We start from the raw sequence: 18191 nt of genomic DNA, 5'->3' as shown, positions 1-18191 counted from the left end.
CTTCAAGTATGGAAGTCAATATGGAGTTTTCAGGAATTACCCTTATCAATTTGCTCAAATATTTTCTTTGGTTTGGTAAGTGGCTTGCAGAAGACAGATGTAGCAGATGTGGTATGTTTGACTGTTGTAAGACTTCTATGGTCAAAGGCTAAGCGAATGCAATGAAGTGAAAGCAGGCTTCTTAAAAAGGTAGATTTGGAGCGATTGTCAATTATCTCATGTCAAAATAGGGTCACATGGGGGCTGTTTGGTCCATTTTTATTTAGTATTTCTGTTAGCAACCTTACTGGCAGACTTTATAAGTTTATTCTTGTCTGAACCTGCCTTACCCTGGAGAACAGAATCAATTGATACAGGGGATTGTAAATGAACATGATGTCATTAAAGGCAAGTATAAAGTATTGAACTTATCACAGTGAAATCAAATGCATGAATATAAAGTGCAGTATAACCCACTAAACTAGCACAGAAGACAATAGAGTTTTAGCATGGTTAGTAAACTAATACTAAGTCAACAACGTAAGCGATACTGTTGAAGGTGGAGGGAAGAAAAGGAAATCTCTGAGGGATATACTAATGGAAGTATTGTACGATGCAAGAGAGGTATGGAGGTATGCCCCGCTGCTGAAGAAGCTCTGTGTCCAGACCTAAGCACCTTTAATAAGCAACTGGAGAAGAATGGGGTAGGGGGGAAGGGGGGGAAAAAAGTGACCTACAAATATATAATAATGAAAGAATTGGATCAGTTGAGTTTAAAAGAAGGGAGACCGAATGGATATAATTTCCTGATATGAAAAACATTGTTACAGAAAGATTATAAGAAGTTCCATCATTGGAGCATAAAGTAATCAACTTCTGATTTGTGGTGGAAAAAAAAAAAACAAAACACATTTAGAAACAAAAAACATTCTTAACATAATTAAAGTAATGTTAGGGTTATCTAGGGAAGTTGCAGAATTTCATTCACTGGTAGCTCTTGAGAGTAAAACAACTGAACAAGAGGAATCACGAGATGACCCCTGGCCATTCTGGCCTACGCTTTTTGGGTTTAGGCAGCGTAATGAACAGAGGTTTGGTTAAGGCAGCGGTTGTCACTGATGAGACTCCCAAAGGGGTAGGCCTGGGTGTAACTACCTGTGAAAGAGCAAGAGTTGCAAAACTACCCCTCAGAGGAGCAGAAATAGAAGTTCAAATACAGAAGTTCACGTTTTAAAGCTGTCTTTGCAACTGAAATAAAGTAATATGGGGCACGTGTCTGGTTGGAGGCCCAGTGGCAATGCAACAACAAAAGTGAAACCCCAGACCATTCCAGTCATATGGGATACATATGATCGTAGCTGCCAACTCAAATACAGAAGTAAAACAGGGTATTTTCCTTGTCAGGCTAATAACTTCTTGTATGTGACCCTAATGGGCAGGCTTCCAGTCACAAGTTTGATTCCTGTACTTTGCTCAGTGACCTTAGGCCCAGCTGCTCTTCGTGTTGGGTTTCTGCTTCCATGTTAAAATGTTATTAACATTCATATTCAAAGGTGTGTGTCTGGAAGAATCCAAGTGAAAATACTTGCTTTTTAACCTCTTAAAGAGGCTAAAAAGAGGCCTTTTGCACTTCCAGTGCTTTGTCTCCCCTTTGTCACAGGATGGTTCAGGCTTTTGTTTTGCCTCTTTACATTGTGCTGTTCAGTTCCTCAAGGGTTTGCTAAATGTAAATCATCTTTGTCCTACCAGAGGAGGATGAGAAAGGAGAGAATATGTATCTAACACGCTTGTTTAAGCAAAATACAGTTACATAAAATGATCTTCCTTATCTACCTTCAGGCCCAAAGAAACAGTTTTTTCCTTACGTAGGGGTGTGAGTGTGCCCAGTGCTTTTTGCTCAGCTATTTATTTAGTAACGTAAGCAAAATGAGGGCTTGAATTAACACAACGAGCTAATGACCGTTCCCTGGCCTACTGCAATGGAATTTCTGCTATCGATACTGATAATCTCTCTTGAAAACAAAACATGATATTTAAAAACTCTGGGAGGGCTTCTAGGCCACGTTAACTCCCTAGTCATGACTGGCAATTGTTCGAGCATGTGGCAGGTACAATTTCAGAGGATAAATGGCCAATTTTAATGCCCAAGAATGCTGCTGCTACTGTTCAGTTTAGTGTTACAAAGGCAGCCCAGTGTCCAGCCACTTCAGACATGCTGATTCATATGAATTCCCAAGAGAGAGAGCTGAACTTCCCATTTCTACACGTGCACAGAAACATGAAGGAGTGAAATGACTCACGGAGGTCACATACAAAGTCTGTGGGAAACCGGGAATAAGAACCATGTCTTGTAATTCCCAGTTCAAAGTCTTAACCAGGAGATCATTATTTTCCCTCACATCAGTGAAGCTCTGTTTCATCACTTTCAACAGCTGATAAATTACTTGTTTGAGCTGCTTAAACCCCAGAACTTTGAAGGGAAAGGTAAGAAGTGTTTGTAGCCTTCAAGTGTTTTCACGGATACCTTAAATCATTCACCAGCATTATAGGCATCAAATGAAATAGTTTTCCTTCTTGACTTGTAATTAAGTGCTTAAGAAATGTGTGGAAGCTATCAGTTGATTAAAAAAAATAAAATCTATAGTTCAGACTAAAATACAGTAAGGTAGTAGGTGATTTGTTCTGCGGTGTGGTTTTGTTGTGTTTTGTTTTTTAATACTTGAAATTGATTACATTTATGAAGCTTTTTTTTCTTTTCCCCTTCAGGAACCTGACAACTGCCTATGTATGCCTGTTGGATGAAATACTCGGTTACATTAGAGGCTCCAGCTGAAGGTCTCTTTGCAAGTGTTCATTTCCAAGACCTTTGCCTGTTATGCCTTACATCAAAGTGTCACACAGTTACCTTACAATTACCATATAAATTTACATTTCAGTGTTACAGTGCCTCCAACATAACGATAGATATCTAGTAATTGATTAGGCAAAGTAATAGTTGCAATTTTTCCTTCACTAAAGCCCTCCAGCATTTGCTTTTGGGTATGTCTGCACTGTAACCCGATGGTGTTAGGGCAGCTCACACAGATGAGTATGAACCAACTGCCTGAAGCATCAAGAGCAATAAGATTTAGATGTCAGTACAGACATGTATTTTCCACCTTGCTTTTATCTGTTGGACAATATTGCTGACCTTAAAGCCTCCTAAGATAGCAATAACAGTATTAGCAAGCACTCAAAGCTGCCAAAAAATAACGTACTATTCACTATTAGTGACAATCTGTTTCAGATTTTCAGTTTATGAGAACTTTCTTCATGCTGTCAATAAACTGCTAATTGCATGTTGGATGTGGTGTGTGCTTAACATACACAGCTTTTATGTATGTGTTGATTACAAAGCTCCAAACTTCCAGTTAACCTCTTTTTCCCTCTAAGCATGTCTCTTTTTTTTTTTTTTTAATCAGATCGGTGGGATAGAAAGATCCTTAGATAGGTGCATATAGAAACATTTGTCAAATCAAATGAATTCAGTCCAAAAGTTCAGTCTCTAAGGAGCTCAAAGTTTTTTGAATGACTGAAAAAGTGTATTTACAGTGGAATTTAGGAATTTGATGTTATAGTTACTTTAAATTTTAATACTTAGGTAATAGGTGAGCTCCAACCAAGAGTTGCAGCTCTTTCTGTAAGAGTGGTAAGGGTAATGATGGCATAATCTGAGCAAAATGAGAATCAATAAGGACTGGTAAACAGCATGTGTCCACATGTGTAGCACCTTGCTTCATATCTGTTGGGTGGAAATGTTTATGTGCAGTAAAACAGCTTTTTAACAAGAACCAGACTGAGTTTATAGATGTGACATGTAATTCGCTCTGCCTCCTCACTGTTATGTCTTTTGAAAAGTACTAATGGGAGGTTTACTTAACGTGTTTTACACAAATTTGTTAATTAAAAAAGCAAACTCCCAGCACTAGCACAGTTTTTTTTTTCATGTATTTACAAGCAGAAATACAAAAGCACAAATGAGATACTTTTCCAAGAAGTTGTGAAAGAGCTTAACCAGTTTTTGTGAAATAGCCTTCCCCTTGCCTTATGCCTTGTATATTAATTTCTGTTGAAACTTAATCTGAACCTTTAAAAAAAAATGTTCATACTCTTGGTCTTTTTTTTATATGTTCTTGCCCTGGGGTCAGAGCTCTCTTACCCTTAACAGTTAGAAGATGGATATTTTCTGTCATCTTTTTGCATCTCTTGTTGTTAACCTTCTACATAATGATATCTGTGTAACATTTTATCCCATTTCCAATGAGCTGAGTCCCTGTGCCTTTCTGACACCGTATGTGTTTGTCTTTTCTGGAGTGCATTGATATGTCTCATTATGAAAATACAGGTCTGAAAATGGCAGAAGTCTCAGCACCAGTGCCTGCTGCCTCTTCTCTCTACTTCAGTTTCCATCAGACTGCCAAGTTAGTGGATTTCCTTCTCTTTGAGTACCGCATGGGCCTGTCAATGAGTTCCTAAAAGATCATACAGAGCATGCGGATGAGCCTGAGATTTACAGAAAATGTGTCTGAAGGACACTTCCAGGGGTTGCATTTCCCTTGGATGCTGATGTCAGATCGGAGCTAAACCCGCATAGTTCTGTGCGATGTAAGAAACTTGGGGCTTGAGTGTAGTGCTTGGTGTGGGCAGGAAGCTGGGGGCTCTGCTCATGGCTTCTTGAAAGCAAGGTATCCTGCTTTGGTCTTCCCATTCTAATGTGTGTGAGATGTTTAGTCTTGGACATTAACTTTGTCCTCCCCTTTTCTTCCTGCCCTCTCTCTCCACCTTCTGAGCACTACGCCTCTTCTCGGGATGAGAAAAATTAAAAACGATGGGTACAATTTGGGTAGGGTATTCCAGTGCTGAATATACACACATGAAATATCTGGAAGCCTGTTCTCAGAGAACATGAGATGCTGCAAGCATGTGGAGGAAGCATCGCTTACTGCTGCTCTCGTGCTCTTCTAGACACCAGCTGCTGCAGCTGTCGGTGGGAGTGCTGCACTGGGTGGGCTGCAGTGCCCCGTGCCTGGCCAGGTGCAAGACGGTAAGTAAGTAGCAAAGTAATTCCATTTTTTTCAAATGCAAGTGAAATTTAGCATATTTTCAGTCCAGTTGTGTTTTTTTTATATATATTAAAAAAAAAAAAAAAGCTTTTTGTGACCATTGAAAGTTTTGCCATCAGCAGTAAAACTTAAGAGCCGGCTCAAGCTTTTTGTTTTATGTAGAAATACCTGAAATATTTGTAAAACTGTTTGCCACAGACATGGTGTAATTTATGAGGTTATTTATTAGAATTATAATTACATTCTTTTTGGCAAAAGGTACTGCTAACTAATGTAGTCGAATTGTTTTGAATCTGGATAGGTCCAAAAACTTCATTTAATATTGTGCTATCTGTCTATTCATCACAGTGTTGCGAGGACAGACAGGAGGTAAAGGTTTGGCTCCAAGGGCAGCTAGCAGCAGTAAGTTTGGCTTTATTTACATTCTTTCTCCCGTGTCCCTTAATTTTTAATATTTTTTTTTCCCCTAGGAAAGCAACAAACTGAAACATGAGTTCCTCTCAGTTGCTGTGATTGATTCCAAAAGCAACTGCATTTGTTTCCTCTTTTGTTTCCCCCTTCAATTTGCTTTAGCATGTGGCTTACACAAACATTGACTACTGCTGTGCAATATAAGCTTTGTTTCATTGAAGTACTGTTTGCATTTGGTCCTTACATTTTAGAATTACAACTTAAATGGCTTTCCTAGAGAGGATGATGTTAATGTAGATAAATTGGATGTCAAAGATCAAACATTTCCATTTTTCTGTAGAATAGAAAATACCAATCCTTTTGTAGAATGGTGCTTTTAAAGAGTACATTTGTAAAAACTATTTTCCAACTAATATTCAGTGCCAATGTTTATACAGCTTACTCAATCTTCTGCCACGTGACAGCTGCATTCTACTGTCCTTCTCCCTTACAACTTCCAGTAAAGGCTGTGTAAATCATTTCTTGTTGCATGTAAGCAAGCAAAGACAGTGGTAAACAGGAAGAGATGCTTACTCACAAATACAGTATTCTCATTAGTAAATCATTTAATATATTTTCCACATTGCATAAATTGATCCAGATTGCAGATTTCTATGGGAGAATCTCACACAGAAGATTGTGTAGAGGATGTGTTTTGCTTTCCAGAGTCAAATATAACCTTCATGACCTAATGCTTATCAAATGGTACTTTGCCTTTTAACAATACGGCATTTTATGCAACTCTTCCTTCAAAATTTTGGGACCATTTTACTTAGGAGCGAAATTCTCAGCTAGCAGAGCTGAATTAGCTAAATCATCCTTGCCCCGTTGCAACTGCAAAATGAGCACGGAAGCTCGGGGCTCTGGTATCTCCTCATAAAGCATAAAGAATCGAGCGATTCATCCTTTTAACGGAAAAAAAAAAAAAAAAAAAACAAACCAGCAAATCTGTGTCTGCTCTGCACCCAGCCGGCGGGAGGTGGGTGCCGGAGAGGAGCTGCTGTCCCCGGCCGGGCCAGAGGGTGGCAGTGGCCCTCCACGCACCCGGGCCACCGCTGGAGGAGAGCGACCCAAGCCTCGGGTACCTGCTGGTGTAGCCGGGAGTCAGCTTTTGCCCTCAAAATACTCGCACGGCTCCTCCGAGTGGCTGGGCTTGGTGCAGGAGGCACGGTGGAGGGCCGCTGGACGCATCCCCTACACCTGGTGGGCGATGGGCCCGAGGGAGTCGTGCCGCTCGAGTGTGCGAGGGGGATTTCTGAACTCCTCCGGTACACACGTGCGTTAAATGCCCGATAACGCAGTCCCTGGATGTCCGAATGAGGCGTCTCGGTGCGCGTCCATGAGGCGTCTCGGTGCGCGTCCGTGGCGAGGGCAGCCACAAGAGCTGGTCCCACTGTTGGGAAGGGACCAGGTCTGGAAGACTGGGGAGGGCAGAATCACCCTCAGTCTCGTTAAATCTTTTTTTTTTTTTAATTATTATTATTTTTTTTTGCATTTGCAACTTTCGTGCGTGGCCTACTCGACGTTTACAGCGTGTAAATGTGATCGTTGCCAACGGCTGCCCACCAGCGCGTAGCTGGGTGTGGGTCTCCTGATGCGTGTTCGGCTGAGAGTTAACGGGGATGCTGGCAACAACTGGCCTTCCGCTGGGGAGTTACGGGGCCAGAGAAAGCGGTGACAAGTTCACAGAGTTCCCAATGTCTTCTGGGGGTACATCGGCAATGACAGAGAATAAAGAAAGCCCAGATCTGTAAGGAAACTTTGAAGCCTTAACATAAATTCTTGCGCACTAAGCTTTGACCTTGCTGTTTATTTTTGCGTGACAGAGTCTTAAGAACAAACCCAGAGAGGGAATCTCCTAAGTTAGAGCACGCGGGGTAAGCTCCTAGTTCTGAGCAGAGGAATGCGGTGTGGAGATGATGAATTAGTTAATTGTGAAAGAGGAAACTTTTTTTTTCTTTTCTTAATTTACAGTTTTAAAAACATGTTTGTGTTTTTTCTTTTTCTTCCCGTTCATTTCCCCACACCTCATAAATTGTGAATTTCTCTTTTGGCTACGCATGACGAGGAAATTTGTTTCATTCTACGAGTGTATTAATCATCCCCGAGCTTAAAAATATTGAAGTTGCAACGCCTCAGTTTCCGAAGGGGTTGATCTGCCTGTTGCAGCTCTTTAACTTCATAAACTAAACCATGGGTTTAATGTGACATTCAGTGTGCTCTCACCCTAAAACGAACAACAGGGTGAAAAATTAGCTTTGAGGGAGAAATGGGGTGGTGATTATGTTAAGATTGTTACTGTTTTGAAAGGACTAAGCCCTCAGCACTGACTGACCCCCCGAATCTGCTACTGTTCGCATCGGTAAAATACCCACAGAAAGGAGTATTTCAGGAACTGCGACGTGCAGAGCTGTAGTGATGAAATCTGTTACTACCGCGCTGTCAGGGTTAAACGTTCATCGCCCCAAGTTGGGACAAACCGAGCGCTGAGACAGTAGCAGGGCTCGGCCGCAGGAGGCACAGCCAGTGTTTGCGATGGGGAGAGATTTCCTTAATCGCTGCTGGATGCGTTGTGAGAAGATCATCCCTGGCCTTCCCCCCTCCCGGCTGAACCCTTCTGTCTTCTGATCGCGTTGATCCTGGGCGAGGTGCGCTGCTGCGGCTGTATTAAGAGATCAGCGCTGGCTTTCTCCCAGCCGGCGCGAATGGATTTGGTGTCAAGGGCAAGGAAAGGCAGCTGCTGCCGCTGCCCCCGCGCACCACTCGCCCACCTGCCCGCTGGTGAAAGTGCTGCTGGCCCCAGGTGAGGCTCCTGCCAGGTTCCCCAAACCCTAAACACGCCCAAAGCGTGAGGCCTGCCAGGGAGCGCTACTTACCCGAAACATCAGTGAAGTTTCCCCCTCGTTTGTGATCCTCTTTTAATTCATTTGTAGGACTCAAAAATCTAGTTCCTGTGTGAGGTGGGTTTCTAACTGAGCTTAAATTAGAACATCATCTGATAAGGCACAGTTCCCACATCCCGTCTTATGACAACTAAAGAGATGTAATGAACAATGCTCGTTAGAGTGGGCTCGGAGGGTACGTTAATGCCCTTCAATAAGTAGGGCGGATTGCACAGTTTCTGAAGGCAAAAGAGAAAAGCTGTTACTGGCTTTCAAGAATTTAGAGTCCTATTTCAAACTTAATTTAATTCTTATGGAGAAAGAGTTCCTTTAGGAGCAGCCAAAGTTTAATCAGTAACACAACAGTGATTTAAGCTCAATTCTCAGTATCTTAGTCATACAGAGCTGCTGCTGCAACTGATTAGAAACCCCATTTCATTGAAATACTGCATGGAAGCATGAAAATTCCAGTGTGGAAAGGCAACAGTCACTTCATCATTTCAGATCCCATGTTAACGCATCACCAGCTCGCACATTCAAAGCCTTTTTAGAGAAATTTAATAGTTGGGGGACTAATAACCACCCACAACCCCCTAATTCGGAGCGATTACTCTGAACACAAATTAACAGATCCGGGGCATCACTACCGAGCACTAAATCATCTGTAGGGGTGGGAAAAAAAAAGTTACATTCCATGGGAATGTCTCAGGATTAACCGCTTTTGTGTATGTTTCCAAACACTTTGTCAATAGCATCCCCTCCATAATAAATTACTTTACTAGCTCCTTTCACTCTGTTTACAGACAGATCATTTGGAAGTTTGTCATACACATTCAAATAAGACTTTCCAGGTTACAAGAATCATTATTCACTTCAGGTAATTTTATTCTTTGTATTCTCTACATATTCGAGCTTTTACTCAGTAAAACTGTAACAGAATGTTTAAGTATTTTTAAAAAACAAACACCACAAATCATAGCCAGCCAACAGTTGGTCCCCAAAGAATAGCCAGCAATCAGTTCAATAAACACACTTGATTTATTTTGTATAAAAAGGGGTTAAGTTTACAACTAAACTTTTATAAAAAGTTTAGCATGATTAAGTACATCATTACACTTTTTGCAGAAATTTACATTTCTGCCACTATACAAGAAAACTCTAATTAAAGAGTTCACAAGGTTTCACTCATATATATATATTTATATATAAATATATACACAGCATTCAGTCCTAGGTTTGTGTCAGAAAGGTAATTTCTGACCACAGACTCTCCTAAAAAACTGAACACTGGATCCTTCTGGTACTCACGCTCCACCTTTGGAAAAAAAGGCAAAGTCTGCTTTAAAATGGGCAACTCCTTGTGAGATTTTGTTTCGCTCCCCACGTTGGGAATAGTATATAAAGGAAGCCTTCCAACTAGGGAAAGGGTATTTAAGAGTCTCTTCATAAATAACTAGGTTCAGTCCAAGTTGAAGAATGGGGTGGGGATAAAGATCAATCTTGATTTTTCTTCTTTAATCATTTTTAAAGGTCCTTTTAGTTAACGTGGATTTCCCCCCTCCAGATACAGCTGAAAAATAAATTCAGCACCTCAAAAAAAAATCTTGTAGACATTTTCTTGTGCAAAAAAAAAAAAAACACTCATCAGTGGAACACCTGCAAGAGATTGAAAAGAGGCATATTTAGGAGAATGCTAACAGGGCAGAGATCCGGACAGACTGGCGCCAGAGAGGAAGCCACAGTTTGAACATTTAACCAAACACTCAAAGATTGGGCAAACCCTGGCGTCCAGATGCAACACATACACGCTCACACACTCGCTCTCAAGAGCGCAAATTGAACATTAAAATAACATACACTCAAGGGAAAGGGTAGAAAGAGGATTCTCAGCCCAATCTCTATTTAGATCTCTGCAAACGCAATGCTCAGAGGCGCCAGTCTGCCTCTTAGAGCAATTATTTGATTAAAAGCAGTCACTTATTTAACTGATAGTGCAGACGATCCCACATCACAGAATTCACGGAATTGTGCCAAGATTCCCAACTTAATCAGTCACTTTGGCCCAGGAAGTTAAGACTTCAAGAAGAGATAACCAGAGAATTTGCTTTAAGCAGTAGCAGAGCAGACAGCCTGTGCTGCTTAATGAACCCTAGCAGCAAGATACACTTTGGACTGCAAGACTCAGTGGGGAGGCTAGTTTTTTTTTTTTTTTTTACAGTTGGATTAGGATTATTGGTAACAATAAGAGGATTATTGGCAATAATAAGTTAACTATAAGTGAACTTTTAGGAGTTATTTGTTTTGCAAGTGACAGTCATGCCAGGGTGGGAAATCCCATTCAAAGCCCAACCACTTTAACCTGAAGTTTTTATTATTTTTAATGAAGAAAATGAGGCGTATTCTACTCACCGTCGGATTCAGCCACAAAGTGCTTTGCTGTCACTTGACATGAGTTCTGAGGGGAACTCGGCTGCCTGCAAGGAGAGAGCAGAGACAAGACCCCGCCGTCAGCCTGCTGAGCAGCCCGGGCAGCCTTCTGGTGGGGATGTCCCGGCTGCACGACCCCCGGGGAGGGCAGGGAGAGGGGCTTACCTGTAGGGAGAGGATGCTGATGTCTGTGTTGAGGGTGGTCAGCGGGGTCCTGGAGGACGGGCTCTGTCCCGGCCGCTGGTGGTGCAGGCTGACGATGCTGGGGTGCGAGTCCAAGGCGATCTGCAGGTCCAGGATGTAGTCGATGACGTGCTGGAGGATTTCCATCTTGCTGACCTTCTTGTTCTGCGGGATGCTGGGCACCAGCTCCTTCAGCTTGGAGTAGCAGTCGTTCATGTTGTACAGCAAGCTCATGGGGTCGTCCACCGGGGTTTTGCTGCGGGAGATGCCCAGGTTGTGCTCCGAGAGGCTGTTTTTCCGCACGGACCTCACGGGGCTGAAGGCTTTCATCGCTGAAAGGCGGTGAGGGAAGAGAGAGGGACGGAGCGGAGCGAGCTGTTTGAACGCACGGGGGGAAGCCCTGCGGAGCGCCCTGCCGGCCTCCCCTCAGCACGTCGCCGCACCTCGCTCTGAGGCGCGGGGCCGCGCGGCCCCCCCTTTTATAGGCGCCGCGCCGCCGCGCCCGGCCCGCGCGCGCTGCCATTGGCCGCCGAGCACCCGTCCATCAACCTGAGCACCCGCCCAATCGGGGCGCAGCGACAAGGGGAGGGGTGGCCGCTCGGGCTTCCGCGTGCCCAGCCAATGGCGGCGCTGAGGGGGCGGGGCCCGGCCGCTCAGCTGAGGGAGTAAATAGTGCGCGGCGGGCGGGCGGGCTGAGCGCACGGGGCTGCGCGCGGCCGGGCGGCTGTTGGGACCGTTAGAGCCGGGCTGGGGGAGGCCGTGAGGGAGCTGCCTCCCGCCCGCTCCTGGGGGCTGCTGCCGGTGGCAGCAGCCAGTGGGACGTCAGTGAAAGAATAAAGCAATAAATTACTTATTTTTGTTTAACTGGAGGGTTTATCTCAGGGTTTTAAGCTGAGATCCTTCGCGTTTTCCTTCCCCGTACTCACGCTCAGCAGCACCCGAGGGAAAGCCGGCTCCGGCGGGGCGGCCGCACACGACCAAAAGTGACGAAACTTGCCCCAAAAACGATGGAGCGCGGCCGCGCGGTGCTGTGCGGGCGGAGGGCGGGCGCCAACAACCCCGCAAAGCCGCCCCGCCAATTAACATCCCGGTTAATTACCCGCGCTGCTCCCCCTTTTCGCCTCCCCCCCCCCCCCCCCTCCTTCCCAAGGGGCGCCCGGCCCCGCCGTGGGGGGCCCCGCGGCCTTTCCCCCCCCCCCCCCCACCCGTCCCCCTGCCCCCCGGGGGGGCCCCGGCGCTGCTCGGCCCCGCTCCTCCCCTCCCTCAGCCCGGGGCCGGCCGGGACTGCGCGGCGCCAGCCCCGTGACATCAGCCCCTCGCCGCCGCCCCCCCCTCGGCCCGCCCGCCCTCGCCGCCCGGGCCCGGCGGCGCCGCTCAGGCGGCTGCCATGGCGACCGGGGCTGCGCCCGCGGCGGCGGCAGGCAGGCGGCAGGCAGGCGGCGGGCCCGGCCCCGCTTCCCCCTCCCGGGCGCACCTGCAGCGGGGGCAGCCGAAGCCGGACGCCTCACGGCCCGCCTCGGGAAGGGGGGGGGGGGGGCTGCTGAGGGGGTTGGGGGCTCCGGAGGGGCTTTGGGGTTTTTTTGTGAGGTAAAAAAACGCGCCCCCCCCCCCCCCCCCTCCGTCAGCCCGCTCGAGTTTTGGGGCGCCTGAGGGAAATGGCGGGGGGAGAGAGAGAGAGAGGAGGGGGGGAGCACTGCCCTTGTGCCCCGTCGCTGTTAGTGACATTTATTTATCGAGGAATAAACGCAAATGGATTTAATTGCCTCAAACTGGACTTGAAAAAAAGAGAAAAAAATCCGTCAAACTTGGCCCCTTCCCAAGTCATTGACACCACCGCGTAGGTTTTGGTGCGGGGCTTTGCGACGCGCCAGGTGAAACACCTCGCCAAAGCCCGCTGCTCCCGGCTGCCCGGTGCCTTTTGTTCGCCTCACGTTTCGAATTCATTCAAAAGAAAGGAGTTTTAAGAAGTTTGGTGTGTGTTTTTTTCTTCCCCCCCCCCCCTTTATTCCTTTTGAGCGGGAGGGGAAGAGAGTCTCTGCATGCGAAATATTTAGTTACAACTTCTGCGAAACGCACCGGTCTGTAACAGCGTTTTCTACTTTCACAAAGGATTTTCCTGTTACTTTTGTTCCGGTCACAAAATTAAAAAAAAAAAAAAAAAGGCAAAAGAAAAAAAAAAAAAAACTTGGGGGAGAGATAAGGTCTGGAAAACAATCTGGAATTGCCAGGCTGTTGGTGGGAGCTCTGCGGGGCTGGCGTCAGGAAGTCTGCGCCGCCTTCTATTACTGTTGATCCAGCTTTGTGCAGCTGCACTCAGTACAATTAGCTTGTAGAAACAATCCTGCTGTAGGCAGCCTCTTCCCTTCAAAGTGCTTTTCTATACTGATCCCCTCACATCATGATGCTGGAAATCAAGTCACAAGCCGACCACTGTTTGGCCAACATCATCTGTGGGAATTCATTAACCTCCATCCCAGAGATGCAACAAGAGATTGTTTGTCCAGAACTAAACTTACAGCTTAATATGATGTAGCCCATACAGGAAAAAACCTGTGTCCCCATTTTTTTTTTTTCGTCCATAACAAGAAACACATTGTGCAGCTTTTTTCTCCTTTTTTTTTTTTTTTTTTTAGGGGGTGGGGAATGTAGCTGAAACCAGGCGTGAGCCGGCTCCTGCTAAAACTTTGCCATCAAACTGTTTTTTGGTTCATCGGGCTGCAGTTTCCATAGAAGCAACTTATCCCCGCGATCATCTTGTTGGGTGCACTTTGCAAGCTCATTTCCCGTCTCTGAGTTTGCTCTGCTGCTCTCAGATGCTGCAGCTGACACATTTCCTCCCCGTGCACTTTGCACCCACCTCATCCTTGCCCAGATGCTCGGGGCTGATTGTGCCTAAAAGGGGGTTTCATTGCACTCTGCAGCTGCCTTGGGGGAAGGGATTCTTTTTTTTTTTTTTTTTAATTAAATTCTGCTTTTTCCCCTGCCTCAGTGCCCTGCTCCGTGCCATGCCAGCGGCAGGCCGTCCTCGTTCCCCCTGCTCCACCGCCGCTGTGCCTCGCAGGGAGCCACGTGCCCGTCGTGTGCGGCCGTGTGCCAGCACTGACGGTGGCTCCCTGGGAGAAGCAGCGGGCAGCACGGGGACATCTCCCTGTTCCCAGGGCCTTTGGGGAACAACCCTGCTGCTGGGGGGGGGCTGAACCCTGCATCCCAGCACCCGGGTCTTCCCCCCCAGGGCCCCTCAGGTCCCCCTCTGGCAGCACCTCTTGCTGCAGCAGGGCCCCTCATCGCTCCCAGGTGCCTCACGAGGACACGCATCCCCGTGTCCCTTCCACCTATGCCACTGTGAACCCCCCATTCTGTCCCAAGGATGCCTGTCCCCATTCAGCCTTGCTTCCGAAATGCTCCGTCTGTTCCCCTGTCCCCAGAGCCTCCTGCCGTAGGTCCTGCACCCCCGACACTCAGACGTCCCGCTGCCACCCCCAGCTGTGCCTCCCAGCATCCTGCCTTGCTGCAGGTGAGCCTTGGGAGCCCCTGCCTGCCTTCATCCCCCTGCACTCTGCCGCAGGGATAACTCCCCCCGCGCTTCCCAGCAGCCACGGTTTTCTTCAGGCAATGCATGGACGCACCTTCTCTGAGTCCCTTTTCCAAACGCCTTCCTTTGCAGATGCCAACGGCAAGATCTCTTCTCCTCTCCCCCCCTCCCAATATGCTTTTGAATAACGTTGCTTTTGTACGGTGTCATTCCCCTCATCCCAACTTCCAAACATCCCTCATCTGCTGTTCTTATATTCCCGAGCTGAGAGGCTTGGGAAATGTTGTGCCAAAACACATGTATTTTCTACTTTCTTCCTAGACTTCTGCTTTTTGGCCCAAAGTGTAGGACTGTAGGATAGACAGGCCTCTGTTCTAGTTGAGTTCTGACATGCTTACTGCTGTACAATCACTCTCCCAAGTTTGCAGGAATGCCTTTTTGCTCAGACTGCGTTTTCTAGCACCATCCTGCAAAGATGGGTGTCTCTGCAGGAGTGGTGTTGTTCTGCAGGGACATTTTTATGAAGTCCGGGTCCAGGCACTTCAGCTCTAACGTCTTCTTCTGTCGTGTAGGGTTTCTCATTTCTATAAGCAGGACCGGTGCCCTGAAGGCATTTCTGTATGTAAACTGCCACCTGCACAGGGCTGCTGCTTAGCTGATGCTCCTTGAAGAATACTGCCATGAAATCTCTGAAAGCAGCATCTCGCTGGCACAGTGTTATTGCTGGGAGGTGTATTAAATCCAACAATTAACTCTTACCTATTTACCCTCCCCCCAAAAATCATTTTAAAAATATTTTTTTTTACTTTAAAAAATAATAACTTTTTTAATTTTTATTTTTCTTATTATTTATTTATTTATTTAATTTTTTATTTTTATTTTTTTTTTTACTTTAAAAAATAATTATACTCTTTGACTACGGAATAATTCCTACTGTTGTAATGTCTGTGTTTTAGTTAATTTAGGCAGCGTGTCTTCTAGAAGTGCTTATAGAGAACCGGTGAGGTGTCCCCGTAACTTCTGTGGCTGTGCTAAAATCTGGGATCAAATGAGTTCCTCCCTTCGCACGCTGCTTACGTAGCAGATGGTTTTCATCTACCTTGGCTTGTCTAGAGCTACTTTTAAATTAATATAGTTCTAAAATGTCGCAAGTTTTGTACCCTTCAACAATTCTCTAAGAAACCCGTTTTAGATGGAAAAGAGAGGAGAGCCAGTCATGAGGCTGCTGACAGTAGCTAGCATGCGCTGAGGAATAAATGAAGGAATAAAAAAGGGGCTTGTTATTTCATCAGTTACCTGCCTGGCAGGTCCAGTTCCCCCAGCCTCTCACTCTGGCCTGACTTTGATTTTTAGGTTCGGGTCTGTGTGAATAAGGTCTGATAAGGATTAATGCTTGGCTTAATGTCACTGGGAAAAAAGGAAGGATTGGAAACTGCGTTGGTGGGAGAAGGTTTTAAATAACTCTTGCAGATAGGGTCCTGCCACCTCACTCCCGTCAAACTGTAAATTTATATTTTTAAGAATAGATGTGTTTGTATAGCGTGCTCTGTGCAGTTGTTGTTGCTCTGTAGTAATAATATTTCATATATTTAGGGGAAGAACGAAGGCTGTACGGCAACTGTGGTCTAATGGCTGGTGAATCTATGATCTCGTGCTCCTGCTCACTTTGGTCAGGATACCTCACTCAGGTGATGGAAAGCCTCGTGGGGTTAAGCAGGCAGCACTAATTCAGTGGTTTCCAAAGCTATTGTTGTTGGTTGTGTCGGGACAGGACCCACAGCGTTCTCGCTGCTTTTTACCTAACGTGTAGAGCAGAATATTTTATGGTCTGGGGAGGCTCATTCCACACAGGGCTCGGATACTGGAAATGCAACTTAAAACGTGTGCACCCAGTCCCAAACGCACGTGCAGCCGCAGAGGTCCTGCTGAACCACGTGAGATCTGGACAGCTCTCTGGCTTTTAAAACTTTGCTTTGCTATGAACTCGGAGTCAGCATTATCTAGGTTCAGCTGGCTTTCTTGGCCACTGTCTGCTGCATAAACCCAACTGGAAATCACAAAACAGGTACGTGTCTAAATCTCTTGAGCGGCCTGATCCAGGAGATGTGCTCAGATGATGGCTAAATTCCTCTGGAAAGCTTAGGGGGAGAGAAGGCAAAGTGCTGCTTCTCTTTTATAAACTTTTTCTCGTGAGATAACTTACCCTGGTAGTGAGAGCCTCGGATTCAGTGCTCTCCTCGTCAGAGGAGATATAAACCCTCCTGCTTGCAACGCACCCCCAACAACTAAAGATAAGACTGAGGTGGAGGATACCCACCCGTCCTGTTGAAGCTTGCCACGGTAAAGAAAAGGATGCAAATTTCAAAGGGCCAGAGGGGTTATAAACAAGAGGGAGCCTGCCACTGTAGCTCTGGGGCAAAGGTATCTCCTGGATGGCACGGAGCTCAAATGCTGAGCCTGGCCTGGCAGACTCACCCATGAGGGTGAGGTTCATCTCACCTTATCTTAGCTATTTAGAGGGCTGGTGCCTTGTCTCTCTGCAGCGGGAAGAGAGAACAAGAGACACCTGCAGAGCATGATTCATTCAGTGCCTGTTTGACACCTCTGGATGGAACGAATCTCCTCGCTGGGGGCCGTCTCTCCCCGGCAGTTCTCAGCAGAAGCTAGACGACCAGTTTTGGTCAGAAGCCTGACTTACAGATGCCAAGTGAGGTGAATTCCACCGTAGATGACTAATTTTTCTCAGTCATCATACCTGATTTTAGTCTTTAAAAATCGGGTATGTTAGTCATTTTAGTTCTCTCTCTGTACGATGGCAACTCCTTCCCCTGGAAGGCTGGAGACGGACTGCTGGCGTGAATTATCTGAGCATGGTACTATTAAAGGACATCATACAAACTTCTTTTGTGGACGGTCTAAGTGACTATGTACTATTTTAATTTGAGAGGTGCCAGTTGCACAAAAATGTGCATTAAAATGTAGGAAGATATAAAGAGGCTTCAAGTGGGACTTTCAAAAAGCTGAAATGCTGCTTATTTAAGTGAATGCAAGTCAGGTACTTTGGAAAGTATCACTAAGCTTACGTTGCATTTTAGGCACTGTCACCCAGAAAAATCTCTCTTCAACTACTAAAACTGAAGGCTAGATGCCTTTAAAAATGCTGCCTTTAATCCTAGCCCCGAGGAGGTGACCATGTAATTTTCAGTTTCTAAAAGTTAAAGTTTTTCATTTTTGATAACGTGGAGTAATGCTGAGGTGAAGCACAGGATAAACCCCAAATATGTACCTCATTGTTTCATCTGAGATCAGCAAAAGGTCACCGAGCTTTCTTATCAGATTTCAACTGTGCAAGTGTTCTTTTTTTTTGTGCGTGTCTAAGTTTGGTGCACATACAATCTTTGCAAATAGGTGATTGCAGGAAAAGACAAGCTGTGTGTTTTTATAATTTAATATTTGTCGGAGGTCCTCTGAAGGTTATGTCCAGTCATTTTCAAAATCTAGATGGTGGAGGCGATGGTGTTCAGTTTGGCAAAATTAAAGTCATATGTTCTTCTGATGGGTTTTTAGCTGCAAGTGTAGTTGGAGATGATTCCACCACATTGTTCGTGTCAATCACTCCAGAAGGCTGAGTGCCTT

At 45.8% G+C, this 18191-nt stretch overlaps 1 protein-coding gene across 1 annotated transcript; it reads right to left on the bottom strand.

Annotated features, from left to right (window-relative positions):
- Nucleotides 1-9274: 9274 nt before the first annotated feature.
- On the bottom strand, nt 9275-11485 carry ID2 (inhibitor of DNA binding 2). Its single transcript, XM_013172597.3, has 3 exons — nt 11006-11485; nt 10823-10887; nt 9275-10069 (listed from the first exon to the last, which is right to left on the bottom strand). Exons 1-2 carry the CDS (start codon nt 11351-11353, stop codon nt 10831-10833), a joined length of 405 nt encoding a protein of 134 aa, XP_013028051.1. The 5' UTR covers nt 11354-11485; the 3' UTR covers nt 9275-10069; nt 10823-10830.
- Nucleotides 11486-18191: the final 6706 nt, after the last annotated feature.

Source organism: Anser cygnoides, chromosome 3, assembly GCF_040182565.1.
Source record: "Anser cygnoides isolate HZ-2024a breed goose chromosome 3, Taihu_goose_T2T_genome, whole genome shotgun sequence".
NCBI classification, from domain to species: domain Eukaryota; kingdom Metazoa; phylum Chordata; class Aves; order Anseriformes; family Anatidae; genus Anser; species Anser cygnoides.
This window is presented reverse-complemented; position numbering and strand designations above follow the sequence as displayed.